Raw genomic sequence first — 23,317 nt, forward strand, 5'->3', positions numbered from 1 at the left:
CCAATTAGTTACATTATCAGAAATTAATGATAGAGCTGACGCTTAATAAAATACTTATTATATAAGGCTACACTGAAAAGCAACAGCCTATTATGCCAATTGTCTAAGAGGAATAGAGTGATAGTGACATTGAAATACAAAAATATCTCCCATTACACAAAATATTGTGGACCATAAACTCAACAACCCAAGTAGCTGCATGTCTTCCTTTTTCTCTCCATGCCTGGCTGTAAAATAAGATCATTTCACTGAACATGTATAATTCACAGACATCCAAGCCAGCCATGTGTGAACAAACACACACACACACACACACACGCACACGAGAGAGAGGTAGAGAGACGGGTGTGTGAGGGGGTCTATTTATGTTATTAATGAGCGCAGAGCTCACCCGTTATCTGGAGTTGGGGCGTCCTATGTACACCCAGTCACCTTACACTTTAGTATAAGATTTGTTCAGCTATTTAATTGTGGTTCTTTGAAAATGTTCACAACTGGAAATCTTAAAGTAGGTCAAATTAAAGTGAGTTTACTCCAGGAGATTAAGTTAGCGAGTGTCCTAAGATAATTGTTGCCCGAACATGATTCGTTAGTGTGTTTTTATTTATTAGAGTTGCTGAAGGAATTATCCAGAACAAATGTTCCGTTGTCCCCCCTGCCCAACCCCCCCCCCCCCCCCCTCTCTACCCGCCGCACTGGGTTGGTCCATTTGTCCGCATCTCAGATGGCTTGAATGCTCGCTAGTGTGATTTCTAGCGGGTTTTTTGTAACCGTCAATTTACATATCAAAGTGTTTGCATTTCAATAGAGAGAACTTGAGCTCCCAGCCCCCTTCCTCCAACTAGTCATGTCCTAAAAAGTAAAGGCTAGGTGCTGGGAGACTGGCTGAAGTGGCAGCAGCAGTCACCTACGTTTACTGGAAACGTTTTTTATTTTTTATGGCTTCTATTGTCCATGCTCATTTGCTTGTGTTGGATCGCACGTTTGAGTATAAAAAATAAAAATAATAACACAAAGTAGAACTGTTGCAGCCCACCATATTTAAGCCCTTGCTGCAGTAACCAAGGCCTACTGTAATAGAATTGTAAGGAGCGTTCACGTTGACAAGAAACGGAGATATTCTTTCCTACATTTTTATATTTCAGTATATCAAATTGTGTAGTTATGGAATGATATGAATGCGTTTGTAACCAAGGTGTTAGCTAATGCAATATGTTATTTTTTTTTTACTAATAATACATTTTCCATTTGGTGCTGTTATAAAGGTGGTCACAGTGTGCGTGAATCAGAGGACCCGAGTTTGGGCAAGAAAGGGAGGAAGATATACTGACTGATATACTGAAGATATAAGCAATAACACGGGTTACAAATTCTTGATTTTCTTGTTTTTCAATCTACTTAAAAAACAAGCCGATTCATAAGTAGTTTCTGTAATTCAGCAAGAACATGCTTGCATAGACGTTAAGGGCTCAGTGGGAAGTACTGGTTTTAAGAACCAATGGTCCTGCTTGTTTTTCTGTCATGGAGATAATGTTTGTTTTCAAAGCAATGCAGCTGTTACTTGGTTGTAAAAGAATACAGTGCTGAGTTTAGTCCCAATGTTTATTTTGATTTCTTTCCTCATTTAGTCCTGTGTTGAAGTGCAATGATAGAAGGAAAAACGGTCTTTCTCCCACACAAGACACACACCTTCACAAAGAATAAAAAGTGCTTTCAAAAACAATAATCCACCCTCAACTAGTCTAGAACAGTCTCCCAGACTTCATTTCTCTACACTGCATTGTTATTGCTTCATGTCCCTTTGAAGTAAGGATGCTGTTGTGCGGGGGCTTAGCCCAGGGACTCAGGAACCACATGTCCTGGATGCAGTGAGGACTAAGGCAGGTTAATGGCTGTAATCTTTTACATTGATTTTTCTATCTCTTTTTTGTTATATATTTCTGGCATTTTCATGCTTTACTTGACAGTTAAAGTATGAGCTTGACAGGAAAGGCTGGAGAGAGAGAGAGAGAGAGAGGAGAGAGAGAGAGATGCAGAGATTGGCCCGGGCCGGATTCAAACCTGGGTCACTGCGGTAAAGGCCTCAGCCCATGTGGTGCGCTCACTCAAGCGGTGAGCCTCCACTGTGACGAGTCTGGGTCGTGTGCAGGGAGGGGAGCCTGGCGGTAGGGCTGAGCCCAGAGGCAGAGAATGTAGATGCCAGGGAGACTTCCATGTCATATTGACGTGGCCACTGGCGTGGTCTGCTCCTGGGTAATATACTGAGCGGTGTGCCCCCTGCCCCACCCTGCCAGGTAATGAATAGAACCCACCGCCTCCTGTGCCGGACGCAAACAAAATCACTTCAGAGGGCCTCAGAGATGAGGTGGAGGGAGGGGGTAGGTACCTCACCTGCCATCTTCAATCACAGCAGGTTGGTTTGACAGCTGTCTTGTTGTGTTTCTCTGACACACTCACTGTCAAAAGTTAGGTACAAACAGATGGAGAGAGAGCGAGAGAGAGAGAGAGAGAGAGAGAGAGGAACAGGACAGAAGCAGCGAGGAGGACGAAGGGGTGGATTTGATTGGCCGAGTTGTAAATGGTGACATCCGTTGTGCTAGCTTCCCTCCGCCCCACTGAGATGAATCATCCTAGAATGGAGCCAATGAGGACAGTCGACCAGTCAGATGAATGTATGCTTTACTGGGCATCTGAAGGGGATAATGTTTCTCCCTACCTCCTCCTGTGCTTTAAATGACAGTTAACTTTCCCCCACTGCTTTCAAAATGGATGTTTAATGATCAACAGAGGCCTGGAGCGTAGAAACGGACTGGATAAGTTCTCACCAACGAGAGACCTTTACCCAGAATGGATTTTCCTCTATAAGAAAGCGACCCCCTCTCTGTTTTTCAAGCTCCCATCGTCGGAGGGGCTGGTTTTGAGTGATGGATAGTCTAAGGTCTTTTGGGTCTGTGTTAACCCTTTGGTGTGTGCAAAGCTCTCCCAGTTGGAGCCCAGTCGTCTGTGTGTGATGGATAGTCCCAGGTCCTTAGGCCCCATATATCAGGAGATTAGCACTGACCTGTGAGTTGTTGGAACCGCCTTCCAAGCTTCTTCACCACCCCTGGCATCCATTAGCATAAGACAGGACACTACTTTGTCTCTGGGGATACTAAGATAATGGGCTTTATTTGGTGGTCCGTCCAGCTTGGGTCACAGGAAGTGTGCAGTCTTGGGCTCCAGGCTTTGTGTTGGTATGTATCTGACAGGTCATCTGTCTTTTAGGCGTGAAACCATTTTTCTTCTCTCCTGAAAACGCATTGTGTCGATGATGACACAGATTGCGGTAATGTATGCCTTTGTGAAGACTATGTTCTCTCCGTCCTTTTTGCGGGGTCTTATATATATGTAAATGATTGCCTTATGCCTGGATATCTCATCACATCATTGTTTGCTGTTTGGATATTTGCATTAATGGGCAGGAAAAGAGACTGGTAATCACAGATAGCCGTGCACTGTCAGTCAAGCCTGAGGTCCTTCATTGTCTTTCCATTGAAAAACTGTCTAGGGTCTGTACAGTACTTGTGATAGGAAGATTGAATTCTGTAAAATGGTTTCAGAGGAATACTCAAGCAATAGCTTTTGGACAAAACATTTGGAACATCTAGAACAGTTAAATGGTCCCATAGGTAATAGATAGGATCAGGATGTTTTCTTGCTTTTTAAAAATAAAGAATGGCAGATCATGAAATAAATAATAAGTCATAAGTAAGTAATATTGTCTCATAACATTGCGTGTTCCTCCTGTAAGGATGGTTGGAGGAAAGTTGCTGTGTTCATATTGGGCATCTTCCGTCCAACTCTTAAATGTCACCTCCCACGATATTGCTGGCATTTGATGTTATTGTTGTTTTTTTCAGTCTTGGGAGGATTGTTGATGGGGATTTTTAAAGCTCTTTCTTGGGGAAGAGAACAATGCCTCAGAAACTCAGTCAGCTCTGTCGGCCTCTCCCTACCGTGTCTAATGACCGTTCGCTGCCTATTTTGTGTCCTGTGTGTGACTTGGGATGGGGCCATTATGTTTTTAAGGTGAGGAGATGTTGTCAAAGCCCTTGAATGGTCCTTGGGCTCTTATAGACAGCCCCTTGTCACTCAAGCAGTGAAGCTATGAGAATCACGCACCACAGAGAATCTATTACCTCGATGGAAAAGCCACACTTTTACACTGCGGTATTCATGCAGTGAGACATCTTACTCCTTTTCTTTGTCTGAATTGTACAGCTTGTTCAATTCACATGGAGACTCACTTTTATAAATAGGGCAAAACTCAAAACAGGTTCTGAAGTTCTGGTTTATCGTCTTATTATGTGAAAGCGAGACTTATTCTTATGCATTTTACAACCTCCGCCCCAAAAAAAGTTTATCCTGTGATCAGACGATACTTAATGGATTGCCTTTGGCCTGGCGGGGCCTAGCAAGAAGAGCTTACTGTCTCTGGTGGAGATCCTCTTCTATCTGCTTGTGGAAAACATTATATACTACCTGAAACAGAATTCTAGCCGAGCAGAGCGTTGCCGAATTGGGAGTCAGAGCAAGGCTTCTTCATTTCCTCTCCTTCAGGAGCCAGGATGATTTGTTCCATTTCAAAGGCCTCCTGAAGACTGGGAAGGCTACAGGCTCTGTGCTCAGAGAGAGAGGGAGCTTGTTGTTGATCAGCCAAGCAAATCAGATCTTGATATTTGGAGAGTGGAGTTGTGATTGCTGATTGCTCTCTGAGTTTTAATTAGGAGAGTCATAAGCAGCCTGTCAGCTCTCAGCAGAGCATGGTTAAGTATCAAACATGCTTAAAGGGAACAAATAATTGCTTTTGTTTGTGTTGTTAGGGCTATAGAAGCACTAACGTGTTGGCCCGATGTTGTATTAAATATCACGTTGAATGTGCTCACAAGTAGGTTTATGCTATGTTTGACTTATTGTTTCAAGGTAGTACATTACTTTACAGCTTAGGTCTCATGTGTCTGGGGAGGTACACCCATCTGGGCTATATCCATCACAAACGGAAAGAACCTGCAATAAAACTACTTGAAATGAATTCTTTGGAGTTCAGTGGAATCTGAACTTAATCATAAGCTGTTTTGCTTTCAGGTTGTAATATATAGATTAGAGAGCCCGGCGTATTTTTCACCATGCAGGTTCGTGTCCCAAGCTGCAGGACCTTTGTTAGGACGTTTTAATTACAGCAGAGCCGAGTGTAATTGATCCCAGCTTAGAAGGATTTTCACTGTCAATGAGAATGGGCCTAGGCACTAATACAGCCCGGTGTGTGTCTTCACCTCCTCACTCCAGCTCCACAGCACCTCCTCAGTGTGGGCGCAGAACAGACCAGACACGGCTCCTTGTCTTTCATTCTCCTCCGCGCCTCGCGAGGCATCTGTCCTTCATGTGTAATGTGTGTAATGGCTAAGTTGCAATCTGAGGACTAGCTGACACATCAGAGCGTGTTGGAAGTGTGACTTCTCCAGCTCCGCCACATCTGTTGCCAACCCTGTTGCCACCTGGAGTGTCTTCTTACTGAGCACTTTCTTCATGGTTCCGTGTTGTCACCCACCATTTTGAAAAATTCAGCAGGCTGTTAGATAATGCTTCCCGATGATGGTGAATTATTGATGGTCTTGTTCGTATGAGTGGGACAGGGCAGGCTTTTAACTCTCTGAGCAGCCGGGACTCTTATCCCGTAACTAAGGGACACAACACAAACACCCACAGGAATGATGTACTGGAGGAGGAAGAAAAAAAAATGGAGGCAGGGGGGCTGAAAATAAAATAAAGAGAAGGCGTCTTCTGCTCTTCTATTGGTCTGAGCCGCAGTATAAAGGAAACTTGGCAGCTATGCAGAGAAAAGCTTGAATCCTGTAGTTGTCCCTCCTCTCTCCCTCTTTTTATTTGAAGTATTAAGAAGTGGTATATGGCTGTTTGTGTGCTTTCTTTTATCTGGGGTGATATATGCAGGGCCGACAACTTTCCGGTTTGAGTATTTTGTGATTTCTTTCATTTTCTTTGTTTAGCATTTGACAGAGTTATCAAATGGGCTTCTTTTGAAAACTGCTTTAACATATCCATTATAAAAGGTACCAGTTTCAGTGTAGCTTGAGAGCTGGTTCTGAGGACTTAAGGTGAAAGCAAGAAGAAAATGATGAACACAGTGAGCACAGGAAAAACTAGTCTAACCGGGTTCCCCAAGGAAGCAGGCTAGTGTTTAATGCAAGGCTCGGCATGGGAAGCAATGGAACACACTGCCCTCCCCCATTCATCTAGTGGAGTACTTCCACTGTAAATTGGTGGCATTTGAATGGATCCTTTTACAGGTACTTACACTAAGTAAGTCCTTTGTTTGATTTACCATATGGTGTTTGTGTGGCTGTATAGCTGGAGGGACTAAGAGTGTGTGTGTGTGTGTTGTCACCTGTGTTTGTGCGTGTTGACTGAGTGTGTGTGTGTGTGTGATTGCTTGTGTTTACTTGAGTGGATGTGGGCAGAGGAGTCCATCCCTACTGCTCTGTGACCTCCCGCCATGTCTGTGAGTGCATGCATTACCACACCTCTCGGACATCCACTTCTGTCTCATTGTAAGAAACCAGGCCAGGTGTGTCTGCGAGCGCGTCCGTCACAGCATGCAAATACGCCTCACCTCGCTGGGTGTGGACCGCTCCTTCCACATCACCTGCCGCCAATCGTGCGGCTTCCGTCCTCGTACCAAGGTCCCCAATGTGTTTCTACATTCACAGAATGAACACAGGCCTTGGCTCTGCTTATTCCATTTGTCGTGAACTCGAGTGCGAGTGAGGTTGCCAAGCCAACCACAATCTCGCGAGTAAACGGTGATTGAGTGTTTGATTGAGGGTGGGTGTGGGACGGTGGGACGGGGGGGGGGGTTAAGGTGGGTGGGCGTGCGTGCGTGCGTGTGTGTGTTGGAGCAAACGAGCGAGCAAGGATAAAGGGCGGGGGGAGTGTGAGAATGGGTGTGTAGCAGGAGCGAGGTGTGTGGCGGTCTCTGAGATGTCATTGGGGGTGGGGGCGCGCGGGGGGGGGGGGGGCGGGGCGCGGGCGCGGGGGAGGACTGGTAGGAGGAGGTTCAGTGTGTTCTGCCTCCGACCCCCCCCAAGCCCTCTCTGCTGACCTACCTGTTAAACAAACCCAGTCAAGGTCAAATGATTCACTCACTCCCCCAGCCAAGGTCGCAGAGCCACTGAGCTATGAGGAAAAAGAGACATTTCAATACTGTCTCTGTACTTGCTATTGCGGAGAATACATTTCAGCTCATTAAAATCAAGTAACCTTTTACAAATTGCTCGAGCTGTGTAACCAAAGATGGGCATAGGGCTGTGTTTTTAGCGGGAGTTTCATGTGGGCTTTTCACATTCAGTTTTCATTAGCGTGTGTTATGTCAAGGCAGACTCCGAGGGCAGTAATCAGGCTCTATTCTTGTTATTCTGGGGGGGTGATTTTAAGTGATCGGTGATAATAGGGTCGGGGATGCTGAGATTGAGATTGACAGGAAGCTCTCGTGGCTTCTTTATCTCGTGGATTTAGTTTTGAACCTTCTCCAAACACACGTTGGCTTGTCTCCTCCGCATTGGTGGTGTGTGTGTGTGTGTGTGTGTGTGTGTATATATATATATATATATATCTGAAATAGCTGTATAGCTATATATATATATTATTTTTGCCACTGTATTTTGTTGCTAAAGGCCTTTGCAGGCTTTAGTATCCTGTCTCTTTAAGCCCCTTCCTCCCCGCCATAGTATATCTGTCCTCCTCTCTGCCACCTATCTGCCCCTTGCCACTCCATCTTCTTTATCTTCACCATCAGTTGGTGAAGAACCTTGAGAAAGACCAACTGTTGTCGGGCTCGGAGCGAGCTACGACGCCTGTTTGCTGCGCCGCCTCCCCCATCCCAAAATATCTCCTCCGCTCCGTGGCGTTCCCTCCTGACTGGCGCGGCGGACGCGGGGGCCGTCTCCGTCACCGGCGGCAGATGACAAGCGCCGTGCGCCCCTGACCGAGTCAAGGAAATGACATCACGTCCCCGAGAGAGGCAAGAGAGGGCACCCCTGCCAGGGACTGTCAGGACAGAACGCTTTCCCCGGGAGCACGAGGGTACACGGAGGACACGGAGCACCAGTCACGCCGCCCGTGTGGTTTCCCTGTCCTTGTGGCTCGGCTCCCCTCGTCCTCACAGACACCCACCGACCTCTGTCCTGGGTTTGAAATTCCCCTCTCACATATTTGCCTTTTTTGTGCTGAATGTAGGGCATGGGGGAGGGTGGGAGGGAGGGAGGGTGGGGTAGGGTAGGGCGGAGGGGCGCAGCTACACAAATTGGCTGGGGGAGCGAAGGACAGGGCATTGTGGGCTGTGAAGGTCCAGCTTTCACCGACCGAGCCACGTCTCTATTTCACTTGTAGGTTTTGAAGCTTACACTACACTCCTACTTCTAGTTTTGTTCCAGGTCTCACTTGATATGTATATATGCACTCTTTATTTCTCCCTTCCCCTGCAATGACAATTGAAAATAAATTAACATTCCAGGCTTTATTTTTTCCTTCTCTAAGCCTGTTGAGAATACTTTGGGGTGAACCCGGGAGGTCAAGCCACACTCACAAGCTGTCAATCCTCCTCTGTGACCCGACCGCCCCCTTCTTTCTACTCCCTTCCATTCTTCTCTCCTTGTCCTCTCCCTCTCCCATCCATTCAGTCATTCCCATCTTAGAAAGCCTTAACCCCCCCCCCCCCTCTCTCTCTCTCTCTCTCTCTCTCTCTCTCTCTCTCTCTCTCTCTCTCTCTACCTCTACCTCTACCTCTCTCTCTCTCTCTCTCTCTCTCTTTCTCTCTACCTCTACCTCTACCTCTCTCTCCCTCTGTCTCTCTCTACCTCTCTCTCTGTCTGTCTGTATTTCTCTACCTCTCTCTACCTCTCTCTCTCTGTACCTCTCTGTTTGTCTCTCTCTTTACCTCTCTCTTTCACTCTCTCTCTCTGTCTCTGTCTCTCTCCCTCTCTCTGTCCCTCTCTCTTTATCTCTCTCTCTCTCTCTCTCTCTCTCTCTCTCTATGTCTCTCTCTCTGTCTCTCTACCTTTCCCTCTCAGGCTATTCTTTCACTGGCCGCCTCGCTAGCTTGAGAGGCAGCTACAAGCTTTGTCAAAGAAGCATCACATTCACTCAGCCTGCTGTCTCCAACCGGCCTCGTATTTCATGCTAGGACGTGTGTGGGACTGTCTCTGCCTTCATTCATTTATTCTAATTACATTTTAATTGCTTGCCTTCCCTTTTAAAAGGCTCGCTGCTTATTTTCTTTTCTACCATGCCACTGATAACATGAAAAATTAGGTTGTCGTTTGTTCTTATCCCCCCAAACTGTAGGCCAATGATGAATTTGTCTCCTCGATTTCTCGCTGTCTATGGGTGGGAAGGTGAAAAGGAAAACAGATGTTGTGGATGTTTGTGTGTCATTTGTCATCCCGTTGACAGTTTTTTTCATGTCAAGGAAGACTGTTCATACAGAGCATGGGGTTCACATGCATACCTTTCTAATCCGATGGGACTGTTGAATGAAGTCACTCCCATGAATAGCTTTTGATGGCTCTCAAGACATCAGGTTTGTGAACGTTCATGCAGTTAGATTTAACGTGCACAATGACAGGAAGGCCACAACTCTGAAGGCCTACAGTATTTCATCTGTCTCTGCTGGTGGATGTTATGTGTATATTATTGGTTGAGCAACAAGTAACCTCGATTCCCACGCTTGAGGGAGTTCTACTGTAGATAATTTCCCCCCACAATCTCTGAGGGGTTAACTACGCCTCACTTACCTCTTTAAATCATTTTCTGCTTGAGAACACCGCTACCCCCCCCCCCCCCACCCCCGGCATCTCCCGTCATTTCCCCCCCGATGTAAAATTATGATACGTCTGTCAGCACTCGTGAAAAGCGTCTTAATGTTAATCGGCTAATCCTTTTATCTGAAGTCGGACCAAATCCAGTCCAGAAATCCCCACCAAACAAAACGGTGTTTAGGGGGGGGGGGGGGGATGAGTGCGGCCTGCTCCTCAGGCAGCTTAAGGGAAAATGGAAACGTGTTACTCAGCGGGGGCGACGTTGCGGGTGGGTCTGATCAGGAGAAAGGCCCCAGGGCAGGCGGGACCCCCAGGCCAGGCTGGCCCTCGCCCCCTGGTGTCTGGAGGGGATAAGCGTCTCCGCCCGCCCAGCATGCCAGGAGGGGGGGGGGGGGGGGGGTGGCGTGGGGCCTGACCCCCTTCCTCCTCAACCCACCACCATGCTCCGGTTTCCACCCGACAAACACCATTATGGTTCCCTGCCTGAGCCCCACCCCCACACCAGACTCATATTTGGGGATGATAAATGGTTGAGCGCTAAGGGAGGGCACCGTCACGTGTGCCTCTGGAGATTTGAAAGGGGAAAAACACTTGTGGTCTCCTGCCCAGCATGGCTGGTGACAGCCCTGCTCAGAGATGGGGGATTATTAGGAGCAGAAACAGCAGCGGCAGCAGCAGGCTTGTCAGGCGGCCGAGAGGCAGAGCTGCACTTTTCACTGCAGGCTTTTCTTATCTGATGTGGTGGTCAGCGATGGTTAGATAAGCAATTTTCGGGACAAATAGAATCACATGACACTCAATAAAATCACCTCAGGTCGACTGAGAAATGATGGCCCGGCTCGCCCAGCGAATGGCACAATTGTTTGGCGACAGTGACCTCAAACGCAGACAAATACCCTCGGTGCTATCAGGTTCACACGGGCCTGCAGTTAGCCTGTTATAAACTGTATTCCCAGCCAGGAATTGGGCAATGAACCCATAATGGTGATTTAGATTATAACTCTGTATGCTAATGTGGTAGTTCCCAATGTTTTGTGGTTCTTTTATGTAGGCAGAAATATCCTGGAGCATTAGAGAGGCCCAGAAAGTGTTCACAGCCCAGCACTGGGCTGTTCAAATTTAGCTTCATTATAAGATAATCACGGTGGCTGACAAGTGACTCTAGAGAGCAGAAGTGCGCATGGAAACCAAAGTTGTTCTATTCCTCGTACAATTAACTTCAAAGTGTGAGATCCAGTGTACGATGCAGATGAATGTGTGTTGGTCTGTGTGTACCGAGAACATACCGGATGTGGTACACGGGGGAATATGACCTTTAGGGAAAAGGAAGTGTGTGTGCGGCTGTGAATGTGTGTGTGTTTGTGTGTGCGTGTAGCCGTGTTTGTGCGTGCGTGCGTTTGTGTGAACAGTATTTGACACATTCTCCCATCCGGTATTTAACTTGTGTTCTGATGAGTGTTAGCTTCTGGTGTGTCATGTCTGGGTTTCTTAACCTTTGCCGAGGCAGACAAAGCCGTCTGGGCTGTTTGTGCCGACCCTCGAGATAAGGAAGGAGACAAAAGTAGCCCACAAAGACGCTGTAGCATTAACGGTGTCCTGTGCGAGCACGTTGCCTGAGCGACAGGCCTTTTCCTGTGGGGATGGGACACGGAGGCAAGTCTGGGGGGAGGTGGAAGAGGTTGGGGGAGGGGGGGGGGATAGGCGAGTACGAAGGTGGGGGAGATGGGGGTGGGGGCTGGTGTGTAAACACTCAGACTGCAACATGGAGAAGATGAGACAGGATGGGGAGACAAGTGCTTTGCACTGTTCTGCCTCGTACGCCTACAAGGCACCGGAGCAGCTTGCACTGCTAGTAATATTGGGTGTCCAGTCAGCCATGAACGGCCATGCTTTCACACACCAGCGAGAGCTAAAATGCAAAGAATTTGCGTGCGTTCGGACAAGATCAGTATGAGCGAGCACGCACGGCCGCTCCAGTGCTCGCTCTCTATTTGATTTATTTATTGATTTATTTATTTATTGAGGAGCACCCATCCAGCAGCATGGAAACATCAAGTCAAATGACGACATGTTGACTGAATGATATGTTCGATGTCTATGGTTATGTCTCTAGCTTATGAAATCTTTCTCTGAACGTTTCCCCAGCAGTAACGGCGATGGCCCGGCCCTATACAAAGATGATGATGGTGATTTTGAATGTCTCGCGCTGCTCATTTCTTCCCATCTTCACCATTTCTCTTCCTATTCTTGCAGATGAGAAGATGACTGGTGAGGCTTCTCCGAGGACCACGGATCGTTGACGTCTCCCAGCTCTCTCGCTCCGTGTTTTTTTTTCACCCCCCCGTCCGCAAAACGTCGAAACGCTGCCATCAGACAGCAGTCATCTGGAGCCCATTTCCCCTGAAAGCACAATGGCCTCAACACAGTGGAGGTGTTCCCTGTTCCACTGGCTGCTACTCACTCTCATTTACCTTCATTGTTCCGAAGGTAAGTTATCACACGAGGGTGTGTTTCCATGAATATATATGAAATATCTCTTCTTACTCAATGTACCAACACTTTTTCCAGAGACCAAAAAAACCCGACAAAAAACGAAAATGATCTTGACTCTTGTTGCACCTCGTTTATTCAGTTTAATATGTTTGAAATTATAGTCAATATAGGTTCTAGCCACCACATGAGATGCAATGGTACAGGTTCATGTGTTTTTTATTCTTTCGCTGTTTTTGTCTCGTATAGATAGCAATACACCATGTACCACTGGACAAAAATACATCCGTTAGAAAGAACTGACATTGGCATTACATGGCAATTCCCATCTCTAAATTGCCTTATTTACTTAAAGTGGACAATTGTCTCCTGTCCAAGTGTTTATTTCCCTCTGACATGCTGCCAGTGTATAGTCTAAATACGCACCTTGATTAGACAATCTGAGCAGACTGTGCACCTGGTTCCATCAAGCTGGCACTCTGCCAAAGCCATGAGTTTTTGGAGAGAATTACTGATGTTTTAGAATGTTGTGGAAAGAGATCCCCAAGGCTCTATTTCATTTCCCTCCATCACTTTTGATTAGTATGTTTGGTTGTAATTACAAGTTTTGTCTTAAAATACTTTTTCTGTTATATACCCATCAGAACCCCTGATGGTGGTATGTCTGCTTAATGACAATCATTACATTTCTGTTCCCTTTCTTTGTCATTGTACTCTGAAACAAAGTAGACTGAAATCACATACTGTGTGCCAAGCATTGATTACAGCAAAATGTCAAAGTGCATCATTCCGGAGGTTTCTTCTGAAATGTTTTCCTGTTTTTATTACAAACTGTCATCAGCATCCCTGTCTCCGAGCTGTATTTGAATCGAGCTGTGGGAAGTGATTCGTTAACAAAGAGAGATGGTGCTGGAACAAACTGTCAGACTCTGCGACAGAGATACACTTTCTTTGTACATTTGAACCATTGTACCACAGTGTGAAAGCGTTCAGAGATTGTGACTCAGAAGAGGAAAATCATCCCAGTGAGTGAAGCATGTGAAGAATAGGACTGTGGCTTGTTGAGCTCCGGAGCTCGCCTGGGCCGAGTGCTTCCCGTTCGTTTTCTCATCTCAGACGGGAGGCTCTGCGTTGGTATGCAGAAAGTCCAAGGTTTTGGGTTTCACTTGACGCGAGGGCTCTCTGCTGTATGAATGCATATTTGCCCATTCATCAATAAAGGAATGTGTGTGCGGGTTCCTCTGAAACCAGTGTGTGAGCCGTCCACATGTCACTCACCTTCACCCTGCCCGGCCCCTGAGGCCCAGCATTTTTGGGAAGTATGGAACATATCCCAGGATGCCTGGGAGAAACAGGCCTCGCTGTAATTAACTACCCTTCTTGCTGGCAGATAGTATCACAATGTGATCATTTACACCCGAAACATTCCTCATGCTCAGACACCATTAATGGCATACTTGAGCGGGAAAGATGTGTTTTTCTCTGCTGATTATTGACCTCTCGTGGTGTTTCCTGAAGCAGAAGGAAGGAAAGACGTGATCAAAAATGTTAAGGACATGATTCAAAATGGGGATCGATTGTGAAGCCAAGACGAATGTGTGGAAAATTACGATTTTTCCTTTAATCAAACCCATTCATAAATATCCGTGGCCTTAATTAGATACACCAACAAATTGCAGTCACAGTTATATTAGCATAACATGCTCTATTTCAATTCAAAGAGACAATCAGCCAAGATATGCGTTCCACGTAAGGTAGGTGGCACATATTTAAGATGACGTTTTAAACGGAATGAGGAATCCTCTTTTTCTGGGTGTACTGTGTTCACATAGGCTATCTTCTTTCATGGTTTCTTCTAGCCGTTATCTAAGTGCTCTATATTGACACTGCTTGAGAAGCTAACTAGATCATGGATGAGCTGGTTTGTTCCGAGGTGTTTTTCAGACCTCCTCTATTAGAGGTATGGAGATGGATGTTCACATGGTTCAGAGTGAAAAACCACAAAGGCTGGGCCAGGACACAGGCTGATACCTGCCAGGTTTTCACAATGGCAGTTATTGTGATCTTCAAAGAAGCGGAGCCCATATTTGGGTGGATTATGTTTTGCGGTTTGTTTGTGTTCGACACTGAGCTGGCTGTTGTGTGTGCGTGTGTGGTAATGCCGATTAATATGAAGCTTCACTGAAACATCCAAACATGAACGCGAGGTAGATGAAATAGATGGTGCCATTTGTCTGTACTATCTGTGTGATCTCTGTGTAGACATGGATTGGATAACTTAAGAAACCATGTTTGTTTTGTTCCTAACAAGTGTTTGCATTTCAGGAACTTTCCTTTAGGTGCGGTTTCAGTCCTCTCTAATTCTGTTTGCCAAGTGCATTACAGAGATGTAGTAGAGGTTTGACACACAAGTTTAAATATTTAAAGTATTCTACCAATTTGAACATTATTGCTCTACCACACAAATGAGAGAATATCAGGATAGTTGCCCGAGAAGTGAAACCCTGTCACCTAATGTTGTACTTAATTTATGAACACGTCTTGACAGACATGGGTAATAAGCCATACACCATTAGTCCTGAGCTGCTGGAGATGGAGAAGCCGTCCCTGTGCACCACACTGGTATTTCCAGTCTGAGTCCAACAAAGGGAATGGCCCTTGTACCTCAGCTCCAGTGTGGCCCCGGGGCCCCAGACATCCTGTCTGTCAACCAGGGCTACACTCGGTTTTTGTTTTTTTAAATTCCTATTTGAATGCTATGAGGCTGTGGCAGGGATATCATGAGTGATCAACAGAGCCGTGGAAGATTCACAGATGACTGGACAAACTGCGTGGCAAAGACAGGCACACACACACACACACACTCAAAAGATCAGATTTATCAGTCTCTTGTGGACTTTCTGCCAGAATGTGAAACCGTCCATGAAACAAGACTGGTTTTATCACCCGGACATTAATCTGGCCATGACGGACGTGTTGGTAGGTGGGGGTGGGGGTGGGGGAGTGTTGAAAGACACATCTCCTCCAGACTCTTCATTCTGTTGTCACGGCGCTCTGTTCCTTTCACTAATGACTCTTATGACACACACTGTCCCATATCATCTGTCACATGGTTTGTGGATTTGTGTTTTACTGTCCAAATCCGTTTCACCGAAAAAGAAAAGAAAGAAAAGTATTTTATTTGTTGTGGCTGTTTTACAAATTTGGCTTTAGGATGACTCAAACTACACTGAAAATAGAGCAGTGTGTTGAAACGACCACAGAATGAGACGAAAATGAAACCGTATTGCGTACAAAGTGTGGATCTGAATTTGGTTCAGGGAAAATAAGAACGAAATGCAATATCACCCTGGATGGGCTCACTCCAGATTTAGAGCCATACTGGTTTCCTGAGTGGGTCTTCGGTAAACCAAAAACAGCAAAAATGTTCTCGTACGCGAAGAGAATTTAGGAGAGCACGCCTTTGGGAGAGGCCTGCTTTATTGTGTATTTACATGTGATAGTAAAACTCCCTGCTATATGGCTTCGATGATGAACAGACCCTCAATCTAATAGGCTGAGAGCTACAGTTTCTGACAGTTTGATTTCATTTGCTAAGCATGCCTTAAATCTGGTGCCCTGGCAGCGACGCAACCCTGCTCAATTCACACCCCTCTAAGTCACAGGAGTATAAACACCAGACCAGATGCCTCCCTCACTTTTTCCACCCAAATGTATGTGCTCTGTACTGACTCTACTCCACGACAGCTCCGTGCAAATAACACAGCAGTCCAGCTTTAGTGTTCCCTGTAGTAACACCCCTTCAGAGTGTAAACTTTAGGATTTGCTTTTCACAAGTGACTTCTTCCCAGGACTTGCAGCTGTCAAGACAATGTAATGTATTTAATCCAGAGAGGAAACAGAAAGCTTTTAAAGTTAAACCCAATGATCAGACTATACCGGTCTGCAACATTGTATTTATTCAATTTATTCCAAAATGTTTGCCAAGATTGTTAATTATAGATGGACTGAAACAAAGACATGCAAATCAAAGAAGACAGGACCTTCCTATTTACCTTCGTGCTGCTTGATACGTTTTGTTCAAAGATTTCTTGTTGGTAGATTTATCATTAGTTAACAATAAGCAGAACAATAAACACATGTGATGCTAGACAACAAACAAGAACAAAGGCACATTATATACTGGGAAAACTAAAAGATAAGAGAAGCCATGATGAAAACAAGGCTAATAAATCATGTCTCAGCTGTTTATACCTGCATGCGAACACAGTTTTAAGACAGCTTCAGTTTCTCTGTCATGTCATATTAAATTTACATTTAGTCGACGCTCTTATCCAGAGCGACTTACAGTAAGTACAGGGACATTCCCCCGAGGCAAGTAGGGTGAAGTGCCTTGCCCAAGTACACAACAAAATGTTTGCATGGCCGGGAATCGAACCAGCAACCTTCAGATTAATAGCCCCCTTCCGTAACAGCTCAGCCATCTGACCCCTTTAAGTAACATCATGTTTGCATAGGAGTATACTTTTCAGACACTAAGAACAAAAGTCTGCATTCAGATATAAATGGGAAGTGGCCTACAATTACATTCTCGGTATGAAGATTGTCCAGACATCATCCCCACTTTGAGACACATTTGTCACTGGCATTTACTTCTCGTCACTTTTGCAGAAAAAAACCCCCAGCAACATTAATTCACTCTTGGCTCTGCGAGATGTGATTTACACAGCAGATGTTTGTTTTCTCAAAGACGTCTACAGATGACGGAGAGTGTTTGAAACAGATCGGAATTGCACAGAAAATGGCAAAAACGTAGCGGGAGAAAGAAAAAAGGTTCTGAGAAATCCCGTTGGTGCCTTTGCAGGCCAGCTTTGTGTCTTGTGCCCGTGTGGCCTGGTGTTTGTGTACGCCTCGGTCAGTCTGCCGGTTCTGTCTGGAGAGAATGAATGCAGCTCTGTCCCGTCCCTTCAGTGGTAATCCCTCCAGGCAGGCCTGGGCCACAGAGCATGACAACACTTTTTTTTCTGTCTTTTTTTGGGGGGGGGGGGTTCCAGGAATTAAATGTCACCCCAGGGTGGGTCACCTGCAAACAAAAGGCAGCTGGGTGATTTTCAGGTATAAACAGTCCGAGATAAGGGAGCCCTTTGCCGCTGTGCAGGAAATTGAATAAGTGAGAGGCAGAGAGGGGGAAAAGTCCGGCGAAACGGTGTGGCACAAAGAGCCGTTTTGTTTGCCGTGCGTTATCAGTATTGACCTCCTCTTGTAGCATATTCCTCGCTTGAGTGCGCGGGGCACAATGGCCTCATCGAAGAGGAGGGCAGGAAGGCGTCCGTCACCAAGGTCCCCCGCCTGTGGCTCTTATCAGGGGACCTGCTTGTTGTTGGTATTGACTGGGCCCCGTGTGTGTGTGTGTGTGTGGGGGGGGGGGCAAGGTCATCACGCTCAAGTCAATCAAACTGGTCAGTGTTCCAGAGATAGCAGGGCCTAATGCTGTGGAATGTGTCTGTTTATCACCGACTTCCTGGACCAGCCTCTAGCAGGGACACCTTATTGGATAGTTGTTAAGGCTATGGCCCTATAAGGACTCACATGCCAAGCCCTGCCAAACACAATTGATTAAATCATTATGAATACGTTTGTTGGTGCGGCGTGTTTGTGTAGCATTGTACGCTGGCACGTGTCTTTGCGTGTGAGTTTGCTGAGGTGTGTGTTTGTTAGCGTGTGTGTTTAGCGTGTGTGTGTGTGTGTACTGGCACAGCCCTGCAGTCTCCTGGGCTGCCTCCGTCCCCAGTCATCCTTGGCTGTCTCAGCCTCATTATTCTGAAGCCATGTAATCTCTGTTCTGGTGGCGGCTCGTCATGACAATCTTGTCTACGTGTCGCACTGAGGGAGCCTCTTGGGCTTGTCTCTGAACGGGGGGGGGGGGGGGGGGGGGGGTTGCTCTGCCTCAGCAAGCATGCACAGAGACACAGACATGTGACGAACCTGCCCCTCCACCTTCCCACCGGCCCAGCCACCCTCAGGGAAGCACCTGACTTTTGCAACGGGGGACCTTAGCCCTTTGCTAAGCCCAGCTGGGGTTTTAAGTGCAGGGGCAGGGGGAGGGTTGGCATTGGGAGGGTTAGCGATGGACCTTTCAGGGAGTTTAAGTAGCAGAATCATTCAGAGGGGATCAAGACACCAGAACTCCGCCCTGCCTGCTCGCTACGTGCGGGTGTTAGGGCTAGAGGGGAGATTCGTTCGCGTTTTTCTCGCTTCTCCTCCAGACTCTGTTGTTTCTGTGTGTTTCATCAACTGCTGGATTAAAGCCGAGGTAAACAGTATGAACCCTGTGAACAATATGCAGCTACTCCCCTGTATGGCGGTGAACTAATTCTGTCAACTTGTCTGTCTCCCCTGTGCATATAGGGTGTTTTATATGAACTCCCAATAAGAATTTTATTGCTGTTAAATGTTTAGACTCTGTGACAGATATTTGTATCGCTTTGAGGGGAGTGTTTTATTCGCATAACTTGTGGAATTGCCCAGCTTGTACAGCAGTGGGGATGGATGGTTAGATGGAAAAGACAAAAGGGAGAGGCAGATTAATTTGAAAAATCCTTGCCCTGTGTCATCCCTATCATGATGAGTCATATTAATGGACGACCCTCCACTGGCCTTCAAGGATTATATGCATTAGCAATGTAATGAAGCGCTCCTCTTCCTGAGACGGCTTGCTTAGATGTGTCTCCAGGAGGTCAGGGGTCACTCGGTCCATTGACAGAGAAGAGGAGCTTCAGTTTGAGCAGGCATGCTGAGATAACCCTATGCTCGCCCAGGGCCTGGGTCTTAGTGCTCACTCCCTTTAGGGAGTACTTGATGTGAGAAAGTCCACAGCTGGAATAGACCCTCTCGCCTCCTAGCAAGAGGAATTAAACAGAGCCACTGAACTTGGACAAAGGAACTCAGAGAGTGAACACCGGCGATGCGGGGCAAACAGATCGCGCTGCAAACACAACGACCCAAAAGAAACGGTCTCGACGTTAAAAGAGATTTCTCTTGAAGAGGAAATAGACAAGGGAGAGTGTGACGTTTTTGGACGGTTGAAGGGGGGGGGGCTCTCTCGTGTGAGCATGCCTGCCGCGCGTTTGACCCGGAGCCAGAGAGGGAGCAACGGATGAGGGACAGCACCCAAGCATCTGGCGTGACAGGCTCCAAGTCCGTCTGAATAGACCCACCTGAGCGCATAAAGAGCACTACACCTTGGGGAAGAGGGGGGGATGGGTGGGGGGAAGCTCCATAATACTTAGCCCAGGTGATATGACAAATCCTTCTCTTTAAAAAGATTCCCCCCCCCCCCTCTGGCAGACACGCTTCAACATGCAGTACATGGCATGCTCCCCCACCTGCCCACCCACTGCTCTGAGAGGGGAAAAAAAACATCACCCAGGAGATGAACTGGAGAAAGCATCACGGTCATGAATACAAATAGTGAATTTGGAACCTGAAGCATCAACGGTGTGCTCTTGCACCACGAGAGACAGAGAGAGGGAGGGAGAGAACGGGGGAGAAAAAGAGAGAGAGAGGAGAAAAAAAAGCAATTGCCCTGAACGTGTCTTTCACCACAAATGGACTGGATCATAGCTCCGGGTCTATTTTCGAACACTTCTATCGGAATTGTGAGTGTTTGATAGCAGTTGGCTGGGAAAGCAGAGTTTAGCCTTTGGTTTTGTGGTCTTGCCCGAGACTGTCTTTAGAAACCATTCCCAGCAAGGTAAGGGTTGAGGGAGGGCTGCGTGTCATATGTCCTTGTAGATTCTCACAATGACATTTTGGCGGTTGAGATGAAATTGTAGCCGTGGTGCTGTGGTCAAGCTTCTGCTCAGGCTATCGCATGTGTTTGACAAGCAGATGTTATTTTTGCAAGTCCCAAATCTCTCCCCTCATCTTCCACCTTATTCCCTCGAGTTGATAAGTGTCTCGCCTGAGATGGTTGGATGTATAACTTTGTTCAGCACGTCAGACAACAATCGCAGTGCAGGGATGTGTGCGTGTGGGGGGGGGGGAACCCGAAGGAAGACAGAAAAGATTATAATATGTAAAAAAAAGAGGTTGATTGCCTTACCATCATCAACTTTAAGAAACGTAATTCTAATTCCCTGGTAGCAAGGAGGAACAAAGAGACCGTAGGAAAAAGAGCCCTAACTTTGTTGAGGGTTTGTTCTCACATGTTAAGCATTCAGATGTGCTTTGCATTTTTTTCTTTTTCTCCTGTTTTTCTAATTCTCTTTGGAAATCTTGACTTCATCTTTGGAAAACATACTGTACGCCGGCTCTCAGGCCGGATATTGGATTATGGAGGCATCCACACAGTTGGAGGAATGCTTGACTCTGAGATCTTGTCTTTCTTCCAAAGATGTTGGCTACCAGTAATATTGAGAATAAAATGACAAAAAAGACAAACAAATCTTGAAGCGCTCCCGCTGTGTCCACTATGGGGCCACTCTGATCCGACTAAAGGCTACACCCTCCTTTATCCCGCTGAGAATGAGTCCCTGTCAAGCACAGAACAATGGGGCCCAGCCTCAGGGAACAGGGCCATTTGCATGCAGCTGTTTGCCGTTTCCAGGACCACAAAAGCCAATCAAAGGGGCCTTAATGGAGGATGACAAGCGTCAACCAACGCCTGCGCTCTCTGTCTGCCCCCAGCCCTCGCCACTCAGTCTCCCCTCCAAAAAAACAGCCCCGTTTTTCGACTCAGATCAAACATTCCACCACTTTTCTCCCCCCCCCCCCCCCCCCCCCCCCCTCCTTCCCTTCGTCTGAGGGCTTGGTGGAGGGAAGTTTGGGAGGGGCGGGGGAGGGCAAAGGTCACTAAGGATAGGCCTCCTGAGGACAAAGCAATCCTGGGAAAAGTACTGCAAGGATGGACCTAAATGTGACAGTATGTGTCTAGTCTTGTGCTCTTTACAGCTCTCTCCTAGATTGCCAAATGTCGATAGTTTTGTATCAGACCTCCCTTTATCGCTGTATTTCTTCTCCAGGGTTTGAAAGCCATAGATTGTGCCACTGCTGCACTGGCTGGGACTGAGTTTTTCACATTCACCCATCTGAGCCACAGTGCCAATTCCAATTTCAAGGGTGTTGATAGAAAACAAAATATGTATTATGGAGGAGGGATTGTTGCCAGTGAATTACAGCCTACAGACTGAAAAAGAGAAGTGACTCCCAGAATGCAACGGTATTGAGTGGCAATATTGGCCCCTGCCTTGCTCTCTTGAGCTCAGTAGCAGGCTTAACGCGCTGGTCAGGGGGAGGGATCTGAAAAGCTACTCTTCTCCCAGTCCTTCACTGACCAGAATGCCTGATAAGGCGCCGTGTCAACAAGGCCGGAGTAGGGGATCACAGCCAATTATTTCCCAGCTAAGGCAGTTGCCATGGTGATTTGATTGAGCATTCCATATAATTTATTATTTACTTTGCTTGGGTGCAGCCTTGGTGTGATGTTAATGTTAGCCTGGAGGAATGGGAAAGACTGAGGAACCGCAGTGTTTTACACTCAGTTTCTCTCTGGCAGCTTTCTTAAGCTGGTTTCTGAACTGAAGCTGGTGTCTGTCTGTATGCTGCTGCGAAGTTGAGCAGTCTAACCAAGCACGGAGCCCAAGATGAAAAGCTTGTCACACATTCTGAAGACATCGACACACACACACAACCCCCCCCCCCCCCCCCCCCCCCCCCCGTCTGAACTGTTTCAAAATGTTTTTTGAACTACGCTGACATGAAAAATCCTTGCAACATTGAAAGTACCTTCCCGTGGTTTGCAGGTCCAAACTTAAAAACAAAAAGAAAAAGTTGGAAAATGTAATACCAAAAGCCAGTACTACTTTGTATACCCCTGGTGTATAAAGCACCCTGTAGAGGCCTGGTTTTGGGCACTGTGTTGTGATGAGGCAGCCTTGACTGAAATGGCTGCTTCAGACCACTGTGGTCTTGGCATTTTGGTAAAAGCAGGAATTTTCTACTGACAAAGTAAATAAAATCCTGAAATCCTTCGACGTTTTTGTCATTATCTGTCCGATGAGTGTAAGCTAAGACACGGCTGAGGGAACCAGCAATTTGTCCAATATAGGCCTCCAGCACAAACTGAAGATACTCCCCTTAATTGATGTCCTTGTGCCCTATGACTAGGGAGATCCATACCGTGCAAGGAAAGAAGGAGATAGGCGAGCACCAGGCTTAATCAATCGCTAGGCCTCTGTTGGCAGCTGGGTGCAATCACACCGCCGCAGACTGATGGATGGCCAGAGAGCTCGGGGAGGGAGGTTACAGTGAGGGGGGTGGGGTGGGGAGGGGGAGGGGGGTACAGTCTTGAGGAGTGTTCTCCAGTCACTGTTTAAAAACCCCATGAAACGCATTCTTTCTGTCTGCTCTCTGTAGCCAGCGTGATAAACCTGTCACTCGCTGCATGAGCAACGGCCGAGCGGACCGTTCATTAGTCTTTGTGGTGAGGCAGGGCCCCGCTCCGTTTTTTTTAAATCATTCACTATTTTGGACAGGTTTTTCTGAAAGGCGTGGGTAATTATGGTCGTCATTTCTATTACTTATTGGACAAGATGTGAAGTGAAGCCCACTCCCTCCCCACACACACACAGCTGTGCCACACTGCTATCTCCATTAATCCACCCTAAACACCCGGGCTAAGCAGAATCTACAGGCCAGCAGATCCATCATGGTGTAATGCAGTGATGGAATGCTAGAGGTCTTGTCATTGTGCGTGTATATCTTGCTGTCCATCCGTCCATCTATATCTGTCCAAGTATGTATGAATCAATCAGCTTTTCAGTGGTCTCACATGTACAGTGGTGTTCTAAGACCAAGCTCCCTTCATTGATAACTCGTTTGTTAACGTATTATTATTCTAACCCTGTATTGTTGCCATCCCCATCTCTAAGGAATTAGCATCGACGTAAAAAAAAAAA

General features: G+C 46.7%; 1 protein-coding gene across 1 annotated transcript in view; it reads left to right on the forward strand.

The window, feature by feature from the left end:
* Positions 1-23,317, forward strand: part of LOC136958537 (adhesion G protein-coupled receptor L2-like) — a 65,125-nt gene that overhangs the window by 974 nt on the left and 40,834 nt on the right. Inside the window, exon 2 of the mRNA XM_067252518.1 lies at positions 12,123-12,356. Coding sequence (XP_067108619.1) covers positions 12,281-12,356 — 76 coding nt within the window. The 5' untranslated portion in view covers positions 12,123-12,280. The remainder of the gene's footprint in view (positions 1-12,122; positions 12,357-23,317) is intronic.

This window comes from Osmerus mordax, chromosome 16, assembly GCF_038355195.1.
Source record: "Osmerus mordax isolate fOsmMor3 chromosome 16, fOsmMor3.pri, whole genome shotgun sequence".
Lineage (NCBI taxonomy): Eukaryota > Metazoa > Chordata > Actinopteri > Osmeriformes > Osmeridae > Osmerus > Osmerus mordax.